This window comes from Phocoena phocoena, chromosome 10 (genome assembly GCF_963924675.1).
Source record: "Phocoena phocoena chromosome 10, mPhoPho1.1, whole genome shotgun sequence".
Taxonomy (NCBI): Eukaryota; Metazoa; Chordata; class Mammalia; order Artiodactyla; family Phocoenidae; genus Phocoena; species Phocoena phocoena.
Genome location: NC_089228.1, coordinates 48,962,528 through 48,981,058, shown reverse-complemented (window position 1 = coordinate 48,981,058; position 18,531 = coordinate 48,962,528). Strand labels below are relative to the sequence as shown.

At 36.9% G+C, this 18,531-nt stretch overlaps 1 protein-coding gene across 4 annotated transcripts in view; it reads left to right on the top strand.

The window, feature by feature from the left end:
• GOLGA4 (golgin A4) overlaps nt 1-18,531 on the top strand; it is a 106,128-nt gene that overhangs the window by 50,557 nt on the left and 37,040 nt on the right. For all 4 annotated transcript variants that reach the window (XM_065884678.1, XM_065884681.1, XM_065884680.1 and 1 more), the window contains 3 exons: nt 2,087-2,234; nt 12,809-12,987; nt 16,826-16,954. In XM_065884678.1, coding sequence (XP_065740750.1) covers nt 2,087-2,234; nt 12,809-12,987; nt 16,826-16,954 — 456 coding nt within the window. The remainder of the gene's footprint in view (nt 1-2,086; nt 2,235-12,808; nt 12,988-16,825; nt 16,955-18,531) is intronic.

The window sequence follows — 18,531 nt, the reverse complement described above, 5'->3', positions numbered from 1 at the left end:
TTTTTGTTTTAACTTCTAGATTTATAGAACCATTAGCATTAGTTTTGTATCATGTGAAGCTGAATCTGTGATTTCTTGATCCCAGTCAGCATTTTGATTTATAGATTAGAATACTGTTGCAAAAGAAATTTGTTTACAGAACATAACTACTTTTTAGAGAAAAGTTAAATTATTTACAGTTAAGGCATTACTAAATGTGAATGATATAAGTATTGTCTTTCAGATATAATGGAAACAGATTAATCTCACAGATAAATTGCCTAAAAAGTAAAGAAATGGTAATGTATATGTTAGCGTAAACAGAAATTTCTTCAAATAAACTTTAGAATGTATAGGTGAGATTGGCAGTTTAGAGTTGGAACAGCAACTTTAGCTACGGCAGCAAAGACAGCTAAAAAATTCACGGGCAAAACAGTTTTGACCAAAGCCTTTCAGCACCGGGTTCTTGGGTCCTTTTTTTAAAAGTAGCTTCCAGTTAGTTCCACATCATCCACCGTGTTCTTTAATATGGTACTTTATAGCTGCAGTATTTTAAGTGGCCATGTAATTAAGAACATGTTAGAGCTGTTCTGCTATTGAAATGTATTGGCAGTTTTTTCATCCTATTCATTTTGCTGGATTCTATTCCATAAACTTCATGAAGGCCCTCTTTAAAAAAAAAAAAAAACTTTTTATTATGAAAAACTTAAAACATTTACAAAAGTATAAAGATTAATAAAAGGAATTCCTGTGAACCCATCACCCAACTTCAACAGTTAACATCTCCTGGCTAATTTTGTCTCATCTGTACATTCCCAGCCCCCAGTACCCTCATCCCAGGATTGTTTTAGAGCAAATCTAAGAAATCTTATCATTTCTTCCATAAGTATTTTAATGGATATTTAAAATAAAGGTCTTTTTTTTAATAAAAATATAACCACATTATCATGATCACATCTAAAAATTTAATAGCAATTCCTTAGTACAGTCAACTACCTAGACAGTTTCAGATTTTCCCTTTTGTCCCATACATTTCTTTCCCATTTTTATGAATCAGGATCCAAATGAGGTTCTTTCATTACAGTCGGTTGATGTGACTCTTAAGACTTCTTTTAATCTATAGATTCCACCTCTCTCTCTCTCTCTCTCTCTTTTCCATTGTGCTTTGGTTTTTGAAGAAACTGAAGGCCCACGATTTTCTTTTGGAATTTTGTATAATAATGCCCCACTTACCTGGTTTTTAATCTGTTCATTAATATTAGCCATCTGGAAGAGTCATACCCTAAAGCAAGGGTTGACAAACCCTGGAAGTAAGGTAATACTCTGCTTAATATCATAAAATAGCTGTCACAGAGTCTTATGTTTCAAGAGACAAGTTGAACCACCCATTTTTTGTTAGTTGCAAATGACTGATTTAATATATACTATTTGATTATATTTTCCCCCTAGCGACCTTCATTTCTTGTGTAGATTATCCAGAGAGTGGGAAGACAGTAGCAATTAGCAAATAGGAGGAATGCCTCACTGACAGTAATAAGGAGTGGTGTTGGGACCAGAGACTGTCACAAGAGGAAAGAGAAAAACCAGGTAGCTCTGTACCGCAGTCTTGGTCCATCCAGTGTGGCAGCAGTAACCTTATACTCTCAGCAGCCTCTGGGACTTTCCCCATGTTACAGCGCAGTTCAATAATAGTAGTTCATGATTGGTTCTGAGCCAAGTACTAAAGGTCATATTTTGTTGAATATAAACTGTTTACTAAGATAGGGAAAATTATAGTAAACATTTATAGAAAGATTATAAAATCTTTTAACTAAAATGTGTTGTTAATAATTAAAATATTAAAGTTATTATTAAAATAATTTTTTATATTAAGAATACCCTGATATGCCAGGTAACTGAAGTTATTGTAGTATATAGTGTAGTATATACACAGGACACAGACTAAATACTAAATATACTAAATACTAAAAACTAAATACTAAAATAATTCGTATGCTGTACTTAGTAAGAGACATTATGTTTTCTGCCCTTTAAAGTAAGTTTGATATGTGCTATTGATAATGCAGTTTTGTTACACAAACGCTTTAGAGTCTGCACTTCTGTTTAGGGGATGGTAATAGCAGAGACAAAACGTCAGATGCATGAAACCCTGGAAATCAAAGAAGAAGAAATTGCCCAACTTCGTAGTCGCATCAAGCAGATGACTAGCCAGGGAGAGGAATTACGGGAACAGAAAGAAAAATCTGAAAGAGCTGGTAAGAACTCAGGGGTTACTTGTTTTATGTTAGAAATCAAAAATCATGTAAAGTGCTTGACCAGCCAACATTTAGAAAAATTAGTTAAATATGGATAAAAATGTTTAACTGTAGAGACTCTTTATAAAGACACTGTGGACTGTTCCTCCGAAGAGGCAGAGGTTGGTAAATTATGGCCTATGGGTAAAATGCAGCCCATGCCTGGCCTGTTTATGTATAGCCCTGCAAAGCCTGAAGTATTTATTATCTGGCCTCTTATAGAAAATGTTTGCTGACCACTGCCTTAGACTATCAAAATTCAGGTTTACAACTTTGAAACTCCCCAAGTAGGCACAGCATGGTACATATTAAATAACTGCTACCTTTTGGATGCTCTAGGGTAAATAAAAAGTATAAGATGTAGTCTGCTTTTTAAGAGACTGATGGAATAATTCAGTGTTATACATAACTGCATTATGTTTTGACCCAATAAATGCTAAACTGTAAAGTGTAGAGACCAGTATTCAGCAAGGTATGATACTGAATAATGCTCGGAAAGAAAGCAGAGATGCTAGAAAGAGGAGAGAGCAGGGTGAACTGGTGCCTTCAGGTTAGTGAGGATGTGAGTTGACTTGGGCCTCAGATAATGAATAGAATGGGCCTAAACAGAGAGATGGGGGCAGCACATATTTCACATTTAAGATCATAAACGGGCCCAGTGACCATAGGGGGGTGTGTGTGTCAACTGGAAACCATTCTTGCTGAAGTGGGAAATGAAGTTGGATTGTGAAGGAACTGACTGTTAAAGTCTGTAAAAGTGAGTAGCTGAGTTTAGACTTTGGTAAACAAGGAAACCAGTAATAGGAAAGCATAATGTGATGGAAACCAGTGTTGTAGGTAGAAAAGAAATGAAGTGGAAAGTCAAACTTAAAAGCAAGGGTAGAAGTCCAGGCTTTGGGAACTGAGAGCTTTGGCCACCTTGACTAGGATGGTGGGTCTGGGAAGGAGAGGAAGAGTCAAATTTGCAGAATCTGATATCCAGTTAACTTGGAGGGGCAGAAGAAAAGTAGGAGTCCAAGATGATGCCAGAGTTTTAAGGTTAGGAGGCCGAATGAATCAGGTGAAGTCAGAATAGGAAGTCTAAATGGGGACACTGAGGAATAGAGTGAAATGGTGAATTTGCTTAGATTCTTTGAATTTGGGCCTATCATGAGGTTTCCAGATGGAATTGACCTGTAGGAATTTGGAAATAAAAAATCAGAGCATCTTTTAGGAGTAGTTAGCCTAAGGTTGAAGCCTATGGTTCGATCTGTAGAAGAGGCTGATTTCTCTGAAAGATTGTTTTACTGGTAGTAGAAGCGGTGGTAGCCTTAGCGGCTGCTGCTGCTAATAGCCAGACTTACTTTATGCAAGGCTCTGTCATCAATGCTTTGCTCGTATTCACTTGTGTATGTATTTGTATTTAATCCTCAAAATTTCTATGACTTGGGTATTACTAATATCCTTATTTCACAAATAAGAAAGGAGACAAGAAAACCTAGGAACATAGAAGTTAAGTAACTTGCTTACGTTCACCCAGAGAGAGTAAATGTATAGTCAGGATTTGAATCCGGGCATTTTGAGTCCAGAGCCTATGCTCTTAACACAGAGGTATTGAGTTTGGCAAAGAGACATAAATGAAAACAAAAAAAGTAACCTGAGAAGTCATAGGAATTGCGGATACTTATGCTTCTGGGGGAATATAGGAGGCATTTCCAAAAGTGAGGGAGGTAGGCTGAAGATTTTTTAAAATGTCTTTTAATTTGCATGAGGATTTGATTCCCAGGATGCAGTTTCAGAAATGATTTTAGAAACCAGATTGTAAGGTTTAAGGAAAGGAATGGGTCTGGATGAGAGAGGCAGTTGGTTGTGCTCATAAATATCTCCTCATCTCCTTATAGTTGTTTTATTGACAAGTGGCTGGGAAATTTAGAAATGTGCTCCCCAAAAGCCTAAGATTTCCCTTCAGAGAGCATTAATGGGTAGAATCTCTCAGATTATAATCTCTAAAGACTTTGCTGAAGCAGCTGGAGACTCGTGAGACGCTGTTAAACAGGTTTGCTTTCCGTGAGCAGAAAACCTAATGCAGAGTCTCAGCTTCTCATGTCAAGCCTTTTCATTTTTAGGACTGCTTTTGTTGACTCTTGTAGCCAGCTGAGAGAAAATAATGCCGGTCAGGGATTACATTTCCTTTTAAAATTGAGATGCATCTTGTGAGGAGGTAGAAACCCATGAATAACAAGTAAAAAGGGGCACATGATGAAAAGGCAGACAAAATATACAGTTAATTCATATGTAGGATAAAAATTTCCCAGGCTGCTGTTCCAGTCAACTCTTTTGTAATACAGCCTTCCTTCTCTTGCTTCTCCAAAGCACAGATGTATTTTGTCTTTGTTTATTTATTTTTACAATTGAGGTATAGTTGATATACAATATTACATAAGTTTCAGGTGTACAACATAGTGATTCACAATTTTTAAAGGTTATACTCCATTTATAGTTATTACAAAACATTGGCTGTATTTCTTGTGCTGTACAATATATCTTTGTACCATATTTATTTTATGCGTGGTAGATTGTACCTCTTATGTATTTTGTCTTTAAATGTGATTTTCATAAAACTATATTTTTGTAATATTTCATAGCCTATAAGTTGAGAAACTTATCTGTTAATAATACTGTCAAAATATTTAAAGTTAATAAATACTTAAAGAGAGAATTAAGATTTACAGTTATTTAATAGATATATTTATTTTGGAAAGTCTTTGGATAACACGGTTATGAGTGCTTTTATAGATATTTTCAAAATTATATTTGTAGTCATAATTATTGAGGTTTATGATAGAAAGTTGTAACAGACTGATTCCATATTGAAGATGTTGCCCTTTAAATCTATAATGAAAGTTAGTTTTGTGCATCAGCTGAATTTCATCTAATGGCTTTCGTTGAGTCTGAACAGAATTGTTCTAATATAATGTGATTCTTAGTTCAAATATAAAATGCATTTGCCAATTGACAGAAAAGTCCCAATTTGGTACTAAAAGTGAGAAAAGGTCTTTGTAAAGGAAATAGAGTTTTCATAAATTTTTATAAACATCATTTGGCTCTTGGAGAATTCAGTTGCTGTGTTAAATGTTTGTCTTTCTCTTTCTTAGATTTAAAATTCAAAGGCTAAAAAACACATAAGAGCTGGCCATGTGAAGGAAACACTAACATTAAAGTTTGTGGTTGTTAAGGTTTTTAGAAGTAAATGTGCCTACATAAAATAATTATCAAAGGATCTGAACTCTCCTAATGCATTTTTAATTGTAAAAAATTTAACTCATATATTTAGCAGCTCTTGACATGTGGATATTAGTAGACAAATGGCTACTTTTGGGGGCTCACTTATTCTGGAGATCAAAATGTGGCTCAAATACATTCCTCACTACTTTTCTTAGAAAACAGTCTATTGCACTGCTTCTCATAGTTTTTCTAGACAAACTGTGATGATTCTCATATGTTGGAGGACCAAGGAAATCTGAGTGTCTCTGATTTTAAAAAGAATAATACTATCATAAAATACCAAGACTATGGGAATATGGTAACATGCCTACTTGATGCTGTATCAGCTTGTAGTACTTACTCTGCTCTACAGTGGAACTGGTAGGCATGTTTTCTGAAGTACAATACTATAGCACTTTTGTTAAAATTATTTCAGTGAATAAAGAAAACCAAAAATAAATATATTTGTTACAACCATTTTACTACAACTGTTGATAGTATTCCTTTCTAGGTGTTACTTAAAAACAGATGGTCATATCTTCAAGTAACCAGATTTTAAATTTGGAGAATTCTGGTGATTCAGCTTAAGTATGTGATGGTGTTTTTTTAGGTACTAGGTACTATTACTGATTGTCTAGAATATTACCTCTTCAATGCAGCACCGGTGCAGAATGTTAATGCTGCTAAAGTTCACGCTAGATCTTGGGTATTCTTTGTGTGCATGTGTGTGTATGTTTTACCTAGGATAGGAGGTAGAATAGCTGGCTAATCATTAACGTAGTGTATTACCCAAAAATTGGAAAATAGAGAAAATGAAAGCACGTTGCTGTTGTTTCAATACACTTCCAGTTAGTCTTTTCTCAATCCTTATTTTATACGATTGTAATCATAATTGTCCATATAATTTTGTATGCTCCTTTTTCTTTATTTAGCATTATATTAGGAGTAGTTTTACATGTTGCCAAAGTACTAACATTTTAATGGCTTTGTCAGAATGCATGTACATCATTAACCATCTCCCTATTGATCAGCACCTAGATTATTTTCTACTTTCACTATTCTGAATAATACTGTAACAACTTTGTAATACAGCTTATTCCATCCTTGAATTTTTTCTCTGGATAAAGTCTTCCCCATAGACTTTTAGTCTTTTTTGTTAATTACCTTTAAGAGATTTAAATAAAGCCATTACAAAAAAGAACCCATATCATAGTATTAACACCCTGTCCTTAAAATGTTCTTGCCTACAACTGTGCAAAATGAGTAAAATATTCTGCTCAGATTAGGAAAGTTTACAGAGCACACTGACTTTTGTAAAACCTGTTTCCATTTCATGTACCCTGTCTTTGCTGAAGTTCTGTGTTTTATGATTGTCTGCATTTTAAAATGTAGAGTAACTCACAACGTTCTTTGCTTTTTTATTGTCATGTTGTGTTTGTGCAGGAAATAAGTTTCTTTTTCATTTGTATAGTATAAACCTAATATACCAAAGACATTCAGTGGAACATTTATTTGAAGGACCCTTTAAAATAGAGTTTATTTTTAAATAATGTATAAGATTTATGCATATTTGTATAACACACAGAAATCACATGTGTATTTAAGTGCTTTGTTAGTTGTTGATAATTTATGTAACAGAGTTTTCTTGGAGTCTTAAGTCTCACAAAACATCTTATTTTTGTGCATCCACACATGCCAATAAGTGAATCATGGTGCCTTTCCCAAGCCTTGTATGAACAGGACTGGGGTAAGGGCTGTTTTTTCTTATCATGGGTACTTTGAATAAGCTTTACAAAGAAAATTCCATGTTTCTCAGGCAAAAGAGTATGAATTAAAGTTGAATTTAAGTATGCCATGTTAGGTGAGTAGTATGTACACATTTTGGCACTGAATGAACACCTGATGGAAAATTTTATTATTTTAAATGGAATTAGATTTTAAGTTTTTTATTTCATAGTCGTGTATTTGTAGGTGCTTGATACATTTCTACAATAGTAGCTGTACATACAAACCTTTAGAAAGTCATTGTCAGCCTGCACTTATTTATGTCCCTGGCAATGTCACTGTTACTGGAAAGCACCAGCAACTAGAGGAACACATTTCTTTGCTACAGAATCATATTTTCCATTTAATTAAATTTACTTATCTTTAGCCTAATATTTTTCAAGATCATCCTGATGTTTTCAAAGTATTTGATAGTAAATTTGCATGGTTAATGTAAGGAGTGCATGAAATTTGGATAGATCTGTAAAGATTTTAAAGGTCAAAGCATAGTTAATCCTTAGAGTGAATCCTGTTATGTATTTTGGGAAGTGGCTTGAAAAGTAGATTTCCAGGGCTTCCCTGGTGGCGCACTGGTTGAGAGTCCGCCTGCCGATGCAGGGGACGCGGGTTCGTGCCCCGGTCCGGGAGGATCCCACATGCTGCGGAGTGGCTGGGCCCGTGAGCAATGGCCGCTGAGCCTGCGCGTCCGGAGCCTGTGCTCCGCAACTGGAGAGGCCACAGCAGTGAGAGGCCCGTGTACCGCAAGAAAAAAAAAAAAAAAAAGTAGATTTCCATTGCACATGCGATATTAAATTTCTGAAGGCCCCAACTATTAAATTTCTGAAGGCCCCAAGTATTGCAATATCTGGTTTATGCCACTAGGTGGTAGCATTATTTTATTTTCATTTATGTAAACTCTAGACCAGTGGTTTTCAAACTTTTTAATCACAGGGATCTCCTTACACTCTTAAAGCTTACTGAGGTTTCCAAAGAGTATTTGTTTGTGTGGGTTATACGGATTGATATTTATTATATTAGAAATTAAAACTAAGAAATTTTTTAAAAGTTCATTTTAAAATAACAATTATAAACCTATTACATGTAAGTATTGAATACTTTTATGAAAATTACCCATATTTCCCAAAACACAATTTAGTGTGAAGAATGGCATTGTTTTACATTTTTGCTTATCTTATTGTTTGGCTTAATAGAAGATAGCTGTATTTTCACGCCTGTTTCTACATTCAATCTGTTGTGATAGGGTCACAGAAAGGGTCTCATGACCCTAGGATTTGTGGACCACACTTTGAAAACTGCTGCTCTAGACTTTTGCTTTTATTCACAAAAGACACTTGATGATTGGATGGGAATTCTGATAAATCTTTGTGTTGTTTTTTTCTGTTAATTTGCATTTCATTCATTTCATAGTACTAGCTGTGTTTTTTTGGTTTTATATCACATGCATTTTAGCAGCTTTTTTGCTGGGATAAAGAAATAAGCACTGGCTTACTTATTCATTCTTGATGTTATTAATCAGCTTCTTAGTTAATCTACAGGTGGCAGCCTTTCCACATTTCTGCCCCTTTGCTTCTTCCCTGCAGGGGGAGTAGAGTGGGTCTTGTTATTTTTACAGTAAAGTGTCCCCTGGGACAGTGCAACAAAACAGTAACGCTGCCTAGAATCTCAGAATTCCGGCATTTGTTATTTATTATGATTGGTTAGGACATTGAGAATGAGGAGGGGGAAAGACAGTGAAGTGGTAAAAGCAAATGCCACATTCTTCCTAGCTTAGCCTGAGGATTAGTTCTTTTATACACCTCCCCCCACCACCACCCTCCACCCCGCCTGCCTTATTACTTCAACTGTCTTTTTGTGAAATATTTTCTTTATATCACCCAATGCCTAACATATGCTTGGCAGATGTCAAACATCTAATAAATATATGATGAATGAATGGTTGGATTATTGAGCTGTAGATTGCCAACGTTTCTCATGTAACTCATATAGTGAGCATTTGTCCATTTTCATAATTCCCATGGATGTGAGTAAACCTCATCTGAAGGGGAAAGTGATGAGCCAGCAATAAAAGGTCTGCCCTGTGTTTTTTCTTAACTGATAGAGGACCATTCTTAAGGTGCATTCAATTTTTTCTAGAAATATTTTCAAAGTTTTTTTTTTTTTTTAAAGCAAAAATTGCCTGAGATACATTGAATTTTGCTTTGGAAGAACACAACGTGTTCTTGCAACATTTGGCGGCAGTTCGTGCTTAGCCTTCCTGTTGGTGTGTGCTGTGACCATGGTTTCTCTGTGCACTCTTGCATGTTGGCAGAAGACTTGTCAGCTGGGGCTGATGCACGCTTTCTTTCTCCCCACTCACTTATCCTGTGTTGGTAATTGGAAGACAAATTATGTAGACATTCAGAACATACTTCTTTAGTACTCAACATTAAAATCCTAGCATAGTTTCATTTTGGAAAGAGTGGGGAATTCACTTGAGAATATTATAGGCTAAGGATACCACTTTACTACGTCTGGTGGTTGCAAGATCAGAAGGTGAGATGTTTCTGGTTAGTAAGTAAGCTCTCAGTATATCCTCCTTCAACATTGAAATGGGACTCGTTGGACGCAGACTTCCTGTAAGGAAGTGGCTTCATTTGTGGTAGAGTGTAGAGTGGGTTTGAAATAAGTTTTCTGTATGTGGATATAGAAATGTGTTTTATTGCCTCTTTAAAATTTTATTTTATTTTGGGGGGACTTAACATTTTCATAAAGCAAGATGGAGGTGGAAAGCAGTGAGTTTTTGTATGTCTGTCAGAGGTATAATAACATGCTGCATTTTGTTGAGAGTTAGAAGCCATCAGTAATTGATTGGTTCAGAAATTCTGGTTTAGTAAGGTATATTATTGCTCAGCTGAGCTTGATCAATGTCAGCATTCTTGGTTTTAAAAAATAATGCAAGGTAAGGATTGTTCCTTAAATCCTGTATATTTAAGTTGATTTATCATCTGAAGGCAAAGTTGGATGACTCAGTTGTTACATTTGAATGAGGACATCTCAAAGGTGTCTTTTTAGGTATAAAATTATATGGTTCTCTGACAAGGTGGCAGAAGGTAGGAAGAAAGGATTAAATTTAGATGAAAAGAACTTTGGAACCAGATCTGTCCTACCTTAATTATTATATGATGGATAATCAAGTGACTTAGGAAAGCTATTTTGGACGATTAAACACTAAAATTAGAATATAATATAGGAGAATATACTAAAATTTACTGAGTATGGTTAGAAAAGTTAACTATTGGAAAATTATATCCAAATAGGAACTTTGTGGCATAGATTTTTTTGTTATTTGAGAAAGTGAGAGCACTACATCTATTTTTATACTATATCGGATTCTGGAATTTAAAGAAAACAATGAAAATTCACTTGGTATTGACTGTGTACAGTTTTGTTTTATTTTGCTTAATTGACAAAAGTTTTTCATTTAAAACTGTCTTGCTGGAAGAATATCAAAACTATTTTCAGGTTCTCTAGAGCCTGATTTAAGGTATTTCTGTGAAGTGCTTAGAAGTGCTAATGTAAGTGCAATCTTACATGCCAAATATTAGCAGTAAGGAAAAGATTGTGATGACATCTAATAAGCATTTTAAAATATCGTCATTCCATTTTTCCATGTTTTTCTCTCCCAGATTTAAACCTTCAGCTCAAACTAAGCAGTAAGCACTCTGCTACAGAATTTCTTTCCCGTAATTGATCAGTTTACTCCACTTGTTTTTGAGAAACTAGGAAACTAATTTCTTATTCCTAGCAAGAGGAGCTTCTTCATGCTCGACACCAGAATTTATAGGAAAAGAATATCTAACTAAAACAAGAGCATTTCCCTTTAAATACTTTATTTACCAACATATTTATGTCTAAGGATTATCATCTTGGTGTTTGTAGGCAAATATCAATAAAGTTGGAGTAGGAATCTTTAAAAATAATTTCAGCTAATTAATATGCCTTTGAAATTTAGACCTTATTTGAACTATAGTTTTATACTTTGTGCATATAAAATGAATAAATTGGGTAGATTTTTTTAATATCAAAAACATGGTTGCCAGAGAAGTGTTTTTGTTTTTTGTTTTTTAACGTAGTGAGCAAAATAAGTTGTGTTTCTTGGTTGTTACCAGAATTCAGCTTTTCTCTTGCCTTTTTCTGTACCTACTACAGTTCATCATTAAGAAAATGCTTTAGAATACGTGTTTGCTTCAGGTATGCAATTCCTTTGCCCAAACCACTGTCTGTTAAGTCAAGTTGTGGTTAATAAAGGGGCTTTTAAATGAGATATCATAGGTTGAAGTTCCACATTTCTTATACCACTGGGAGTGAAAATACTACACATGTCAATGAACTGTCACCTCTGGATATATGTTTCTTAAAAGGATTAAAACCCATCTTGAAATTTGATGTTTTATTTATAGTTCGTCTCTTTGGTAAAGGGAAGTCTGGTGTCTTCTAGTCTATGAGGACTAAAGGAAATAGTCTAGGATGATAATAGCCGTAGGATTTTCACAGGCTACTATTCTGTCAGTAGAGAGAGAAAGAAGGGGAGAGAGAGGGAAAGTGTATGTTTGCACACATATGCAGTGCACACAAACATATATACACACACACATATACATAAACACACACATATATATTTTGGTGTCAAGTTACCCAGCTCTTGCACCCATCATATATGACTTTGTTTGATACTAGATGAGCTGTCCTTAAAGATCTTACTACTCTAGCCTAGATGATTGTTTATTAAGGGCCTGAATTCTTACTTATTTCACCCAAGAACTCCCTGCTGATAGTGCCTTTTTATACACGTTGAATCAGGTAAAGATTTCTTTCTAGTTAACTACACTAATTCGAAACTTACACAGTAGTAGGTTTCATATCAAAATACATTGTTTAAATATGTGATTCAGACAGTAAATATTAAAAAAAAACCCTGCTGTTATCATATGGTTAAGAGGTTTTTAAAAATAAGATTAGTCAAAGAATAATTTTTTCATTCTTAAAAATGTCCTAGTGAGTATATAATAGTATTACCTAATTATTGGTAATAATTGGATAATTATTAGATAATTGATAACAATTAGATAAGAACTGCATCACAAACAAAAAAGCAATTGGAATTATATACTACAGAAGTAGGTACAAGTCTTCATTTCTTTGAATTTGCTTTCCATAAGGACACTTGTGGGGAGAGTGGGCAATCTTTAGTAATTTAATATTTTTTCTAATATTTTTTCTAACTTCTGAGCTTAAGTTCATATAAGCAATCTTAAGATCTGAATCCAGAACTCAATGACAAATTGCTTTCAGTGACTGGACATTTCTGTGGCTTTTAACTACTGAAATATCTCTTGGCTTAAAACAGTGATGAGTTTTTTAACCTCTTCTGCTACTGCTGCTCTTAGTTCCCATAAATTGAATGTAAAACACTTTAGCTCAATGATAGTATTTCTTGAGATACTTGTTTTCTGCTGTTTTCATTGTAGCTTTTGAGGAACTTGAAAAAGCCTTGAGTACAGCCCAAAAAACAGAAGAAGCACGGAGAAAAATGAAAGCAGAAATGGAGGAGCAAATAAAAGCCATTGAAAAAACAAGTGAGGAGGAGCGTAACAGACTTCAACAAGAATTAGGCCACGTGAAACAGGAGGTTGTTCATGTAATGAAAGTAAGAATAATTCTGGATTGAAATGGGCTACGGCAGTGTTGAAACTTAAGTCTTAGGCTTTTCCTACATCTTTGATAGTAAAGAAGAGTTAATTTGTATTTTGTTTGAGACCTTGATCATTTCGTGATGTTTAGATTATAGGAAAAAAGCACTTTGATAGAGAAATGAATGTGTACCTTTTTGGCTATACTTCCCAGAGATAGTCTCTGCATATAATTTCTCTCTTATGTTTTCTAATCCTCTCTTTAATTAATTAACTAAGTTATTTACTTGGCTACATTGGGTCTTACTCGCAGCACATGGGATCTTCATTGTGGCATGTGGGATCTTCTGTCGTGGTGCGCAGACTTCTCTCTAGTTGTGGTGTGCGAGCGTGCAGGCTCAGTAGTCGCGGCACGTGAGCTTAGTTGCCCCGCGGCATATGGGATCTTAGTTCCCTTTCCAGGGATCAAACCCACGTCCCCTGCATTGGAAGGTGGATTCTTAACCACTGGACCGCTGCGGGAGTCTCTTTATTTATTTATTTTTTAAACACAAAAGATGGCATGTTATTTTTACTGATCTGTATTTTGCTTTTCCACTTAATAATCTGTCTTGGAGGTTGTTCTTTATTATTGAGTTGATAATGATGCCTCATTTGTTTTAAAGACTGCTCAGGACTTCATTGTATGAATAGCTCACAATTTAATCAGTCTTCTGCTGATGGATATTTAGGCTTTCAGTTTTTACTGTTGGAAATTGTGAATATCCTTATCGTATTTGCTCACATCTGTGTTTCTTTAGAATAGATTCCTAGAAGTGGAATCTAGGAAAAAATTACATGTATTTATAATTATTGGATAGTTGCTACAAGCTCAATGGAGGACAGTTTATACTTATGAGCAATGTATTAGAATATGTTCCCCCCCTCACAAAGATGGTATTACCTGAATTTTTTTATCTTTCCAAGCTAAGTTAAAATAATGACATCAGGGCTTCCCTGGTGGCGCAGTGGCTGAGAGTCCGCCTGCCAATGCAGGGGACGCAAGTTCGTGCCCCGGTCCGGGAAGATACCACATGCCGCGGAGTGGCTGGGCTCGTGAGCCATGGCCGCTGAGCCTGCGCATCCGGAGCCTGTGCTCTGCAACGGGAGAGGCCACAACAGGGAGAAGCCCGCGTACCACAAAAAAAAAAAAAAAAAAAAAAACAATAATGACATCATTGCAGTTTTTTAAAAAAAATAAATTTATTTATTTGTTTATTTATTCTTGGCTGCATTGGGTCTTCATTGCTGCGTGCGGGCTTTTCTCAAGTTGTGTCGAGCAGGGGCTACTCTTCATTGCGGTGCGCGTGGGCTTCTCACTGCAGTGGCTTCTCTTGTTGTGGAGTGTGGGCTCTAGGCACGTGGGCTTCAGCAGTTGTAGCACGTGGGCTCAGTAGTTGTGGCTCACGGGCTCTAGAGCGCAGGCTCAGTAGTTGTGGCGCATGGGCTTAGTTGCTCTGCGGCATGTGGAATCTTCCTGGACCAGGGCTCGAACCCATGTCCCCTGCATTGGAAGGCGGATTCTTAACCACTGCGCCACAAGGGAGTCCTGTAGTTTTAATATGCATGTCTCTTACCAGTACGACAAACATGTTTTTGTATGTTTACAGGAATTTATAGTTTTCCTTTTTGAGTCGCCCGATCAGATCCTTGATTCATTTTCCTCTTGGGCTGTTGGTCTTTTTGTGATTTGTAGAAGCTTTTTACCTATAGTAAGAATTAGCCATTGGATATAAGGTGCGTTTATCCAAATAATTTTCTCAGTTTGTTATTTGTTGTCTTTGTTTATGATTTGCTTTTGTTTTGGGGTTTTTTTTGGCTATGCAGAAAGTTTTCTTTTCCTTAAATGCTCTCTGGATTTTGTTCTGCTTTAAAAACACATTCTCAGTTGAGATGAAAAATTTTTTTTTATTTTTCTCATCTAACACTTTTTTTTTTCTCTTTTGTATCCTTTGACCAACATCTTCCCATTTCCCCATCCCCAGACCTGGTAGCTTTGCCTTCCATCACACCAAGTTTTTTTAAAATTTATTTATTTTATTTTATTTGTGTTTGGCTGTGTTGGGTCTTCGTTGCTGTTCACGGGCTTTTCTCCAGTTGAGGTGAGCGGGGGCTACTCTTTGTTGTGGTGCGCAGGCCTCTCACTATGGTGGCTTCTCTTGTTGCAGAGCATGGGCTCTAGGTGTGCGGGCTTCCGTACTTGTGGCTCACGGGCTCTAGAGCCCAGGGTCAGTAGTTGTGGTACACGGGCTTAGTTGCTCCGCGGCATGTGGGATCTTCCCGGACCAGGGCTTGAACCCGTGTCCCCTGCATTGGCAGGCAGATTCTTAACTACTGCGCCGCCAGGGGAGCCCTCTCATCTAACACTTTTATGTTTTCATTTTTTATGGTTAAATCTTTGATCCAACTGAAATTTATTTAGTGTGAGGAGTGAGGTAGGGATCCAACTTAAATTTTTTCCAAATGACTACCTAGTAGCCTTCAAATCATTTCTTTAATAGCCCATGTTTTCCCTTCTGACATGCCATACTACCTTTATTACATACTAAATTATTGTAGTGCTACGTATGGGCCTTCTGGATTCTCTGTGCTGTTCTGCTGCTTTGTCTGACTATGTGCTGGTATTACACTAATACCAGTTTTATAATATGTTTTAGTTTTATAATGTTCTACTATTTGGTAGCCTCTCCTTGTTATTCTTTTTTTTTTTTTTTTTTTTTTTTTTTTTTTTTTTGGTGGTACGCCGGCCTCTCACTGTTGTGGCCTCTCCCATTGCGGAGCACAGGCTCCGGACGCGCAGGCTCAGCAGCCATGGCTCACGAGCCCAGCTGCTCCACGGCATGTGGGATCTTCCTGGACCGGGGCACGAACCCGTGTCCCCTGCATCGGCAGGCAGACTCTCAACCGCTGCGCCACCAGGGAAGCCCTCCTTGTTATTCTTATTTTTCAGAAGAGATCAGCTATTCTTGCATGTTTATTTTGTCCAGTGGGCCTTCCCTCATTTTGTTTTATTTGATTATATTAAATATTTGAATTTATTTAGGGTGATTTGACATTTTTATAAGATTGAGTCCTCCTATTCAAGAAAGAACAAGGTCAATACTTTTTTTTTTTAAATAAATAAATAAATTTATTTTTGGCTGTGTTGGGTCTTTGTTCCTGTGCAAGGGCTTTCTCTAGCTGTGGCAAGCGGGGGGCCACTCTTCGTCGCGGTGCGCGGGCCTCTCACTATCGCGGCCTCTCTTGTTGTGGAGCACAGGCTCCAGACGCGCAGGCTCAGTAGTTGTGGCTCACGGGCCTAGTTGCTCTGCGGCATGTGGGATCTTCCCAGACCAGAGCTCAAACCCGTGTCCCCTGCATTAGCAGGCAGATTCTCAACCACTGCGCCACCAGGGAAGCCCAATACTTTTTAATAAGTAGTAGTACATGCCTGGAAAGCTAGGCATAAATAGATGGGTGTAGCCAGAACACCTTGACCATGGTGGAGTGCCCTCTCTGAGAGCATCCTTATTCCTCCTACTGTGCTCCCCTATCCTGATTGGTGGGGAACATCTTTGTATGATGTGGAATTGGAGCTTCAACCCCATAGGACTGACCATTGCAGCTGCAGCTCTCTTTGTCTTAAATGAGGAGCAACACTTTATTGGTTTATCTTTTAACTCTCAAGAGTTTGGTGACTTTTGATTTATGTGGGAAATATGTTCCAATTTTTCCTCTTAAGAAGCTATTAACTTGATTATAATAAAGTATCATTTAGTTGTAGAGTTACATATTTTATTCTGGGTGTCTCACTTTAACTATTTGGTTGTGTTTCAGAAATCCTCAGAACAAATTGCAAAATTACAGAAGCTTCATGAAGAGGAGATGGCCAGCAAAGAGCAGGAACTGACTAAGAAGTTTCAGGCCCAAGAAAGGGAATTTCAGGAGCAAATGAAAGTAGCTCTTGTAAGTACCTATTTTGTTTTGGCCACATTATAAAGTTGTCAGCCCCTCACCCCTGCCTTCCAGCTTGAGGTCACGCTACTGGCAGCCTTAACATTTGAGTATGCAGAGAGGGTTGGCCGTAGGCAGGAATGAGGCTGTGAGAGCTTGTTAATTTAATATTATCTGAAAATTAAATTTTCTCATCTAACAAGCTTTCATTAATCAGTTTGTTTATCATTCCTCTCACCCTGGCTGTAGGCTGTGATTAGGGAGAAGTAAAGGGGAACATAGGGTAACTGAAGCAGCGACTGTGTAACTTAGGAAGAATGTCTAAAAACTCACCAGACTGAATATATCAGAGCTTAAGGTTCAGAGAGTTTGCCTGAATGCATTTTAAAGAAGACAAAATGAAAATAACCAAGTAGTTTTCATTTTAAGTAGAATAATTTCAGTAATTTTCAATCCATATGATGTTTAAAAAGATAAAGTAAAATGAGAAAACTGACTGAACTAACTAAAACAATAACCAGAAAAGCAAAGATAGAAAGATTTGTTGGAATAGTATAATTTGGAAGTTTAAAGCAAAAAATTTTTTCTCTTGAACTGTGAAGTATTAATGCTGAAAATGTAGTTTACTGTTTTTATATGAAGCTATTATCCATGAGATAATATGTGTAATTAAAAAATACTTTTAGTATGAAAGGATGAGAAATAGTTTTTATAATTTTAATCTTTTTTTTTTTTTGGCTGCATCGGGTCTTAGTTGTGGCACACGGGATCTTTGTTGAGACATGCGGCCTTCTCTCTAGTTGTGCCGTGTGGGTTTTCTCTCTCTGGTTTTGGTGCGTGGGCTCCAACGCGTGTGGGCTGTGTAGTTGGCGGCACACGGGCTCTCTCGTTGTAGCGCGCAGGCTCAGTAGTTGTGGCATGTGGGCTTAGTTGCCCCCAGCATGTGGGATCTTAATTCCCCGACCAGGGATCAAACCTGAGTCCCCTGCATTGGAAGGCAGATTCTTTACTACTGGCCCACCAGGGAAGTCCCTTTAATCTCCTTTCTTTTACACATTTTTTTTCACTCTCAGCTGGACCTGGGGCTCTGAGGATTTCCAGCAGCTGTGATCCTTGAACTGAGTCAGGGAGTTCTCTAATCTCTGTGGGGCCAACAGGCACATGGTTTGACAGTGCTGTTGGCTGAGGTTAGTGGTTTAGTCCGTGGTTGTGAAATGTACACCTGTACGGGTACATATTTGTATTCTTTGTTGGTCCAAAAAGGATTTAAAGTTGTTTACAAGAGTACTTAAAAACTATAACACGATAGCATACCTTTAAAATAGGGACAAGGAAATAAAGGAACAAAGCGAGACATTAAGGACCTAAATGAAGCTGGGAATGATGCTAAAAATTCAAGTCATAAAGACCTGCTGTGGGTTTTCATGCTGGAGTAATTGGGGGCACTGAGCCTTGAACATTGGCCTTGTTAATACTGTGTTCGGGAACTGATATATTCAGACATATTCCCACTGGCGAGCACAGGACACAGACACACGTAAAACACGTATGTGCACATGCTCTCGCCCCCTTCCACTCCCCTTCCTACC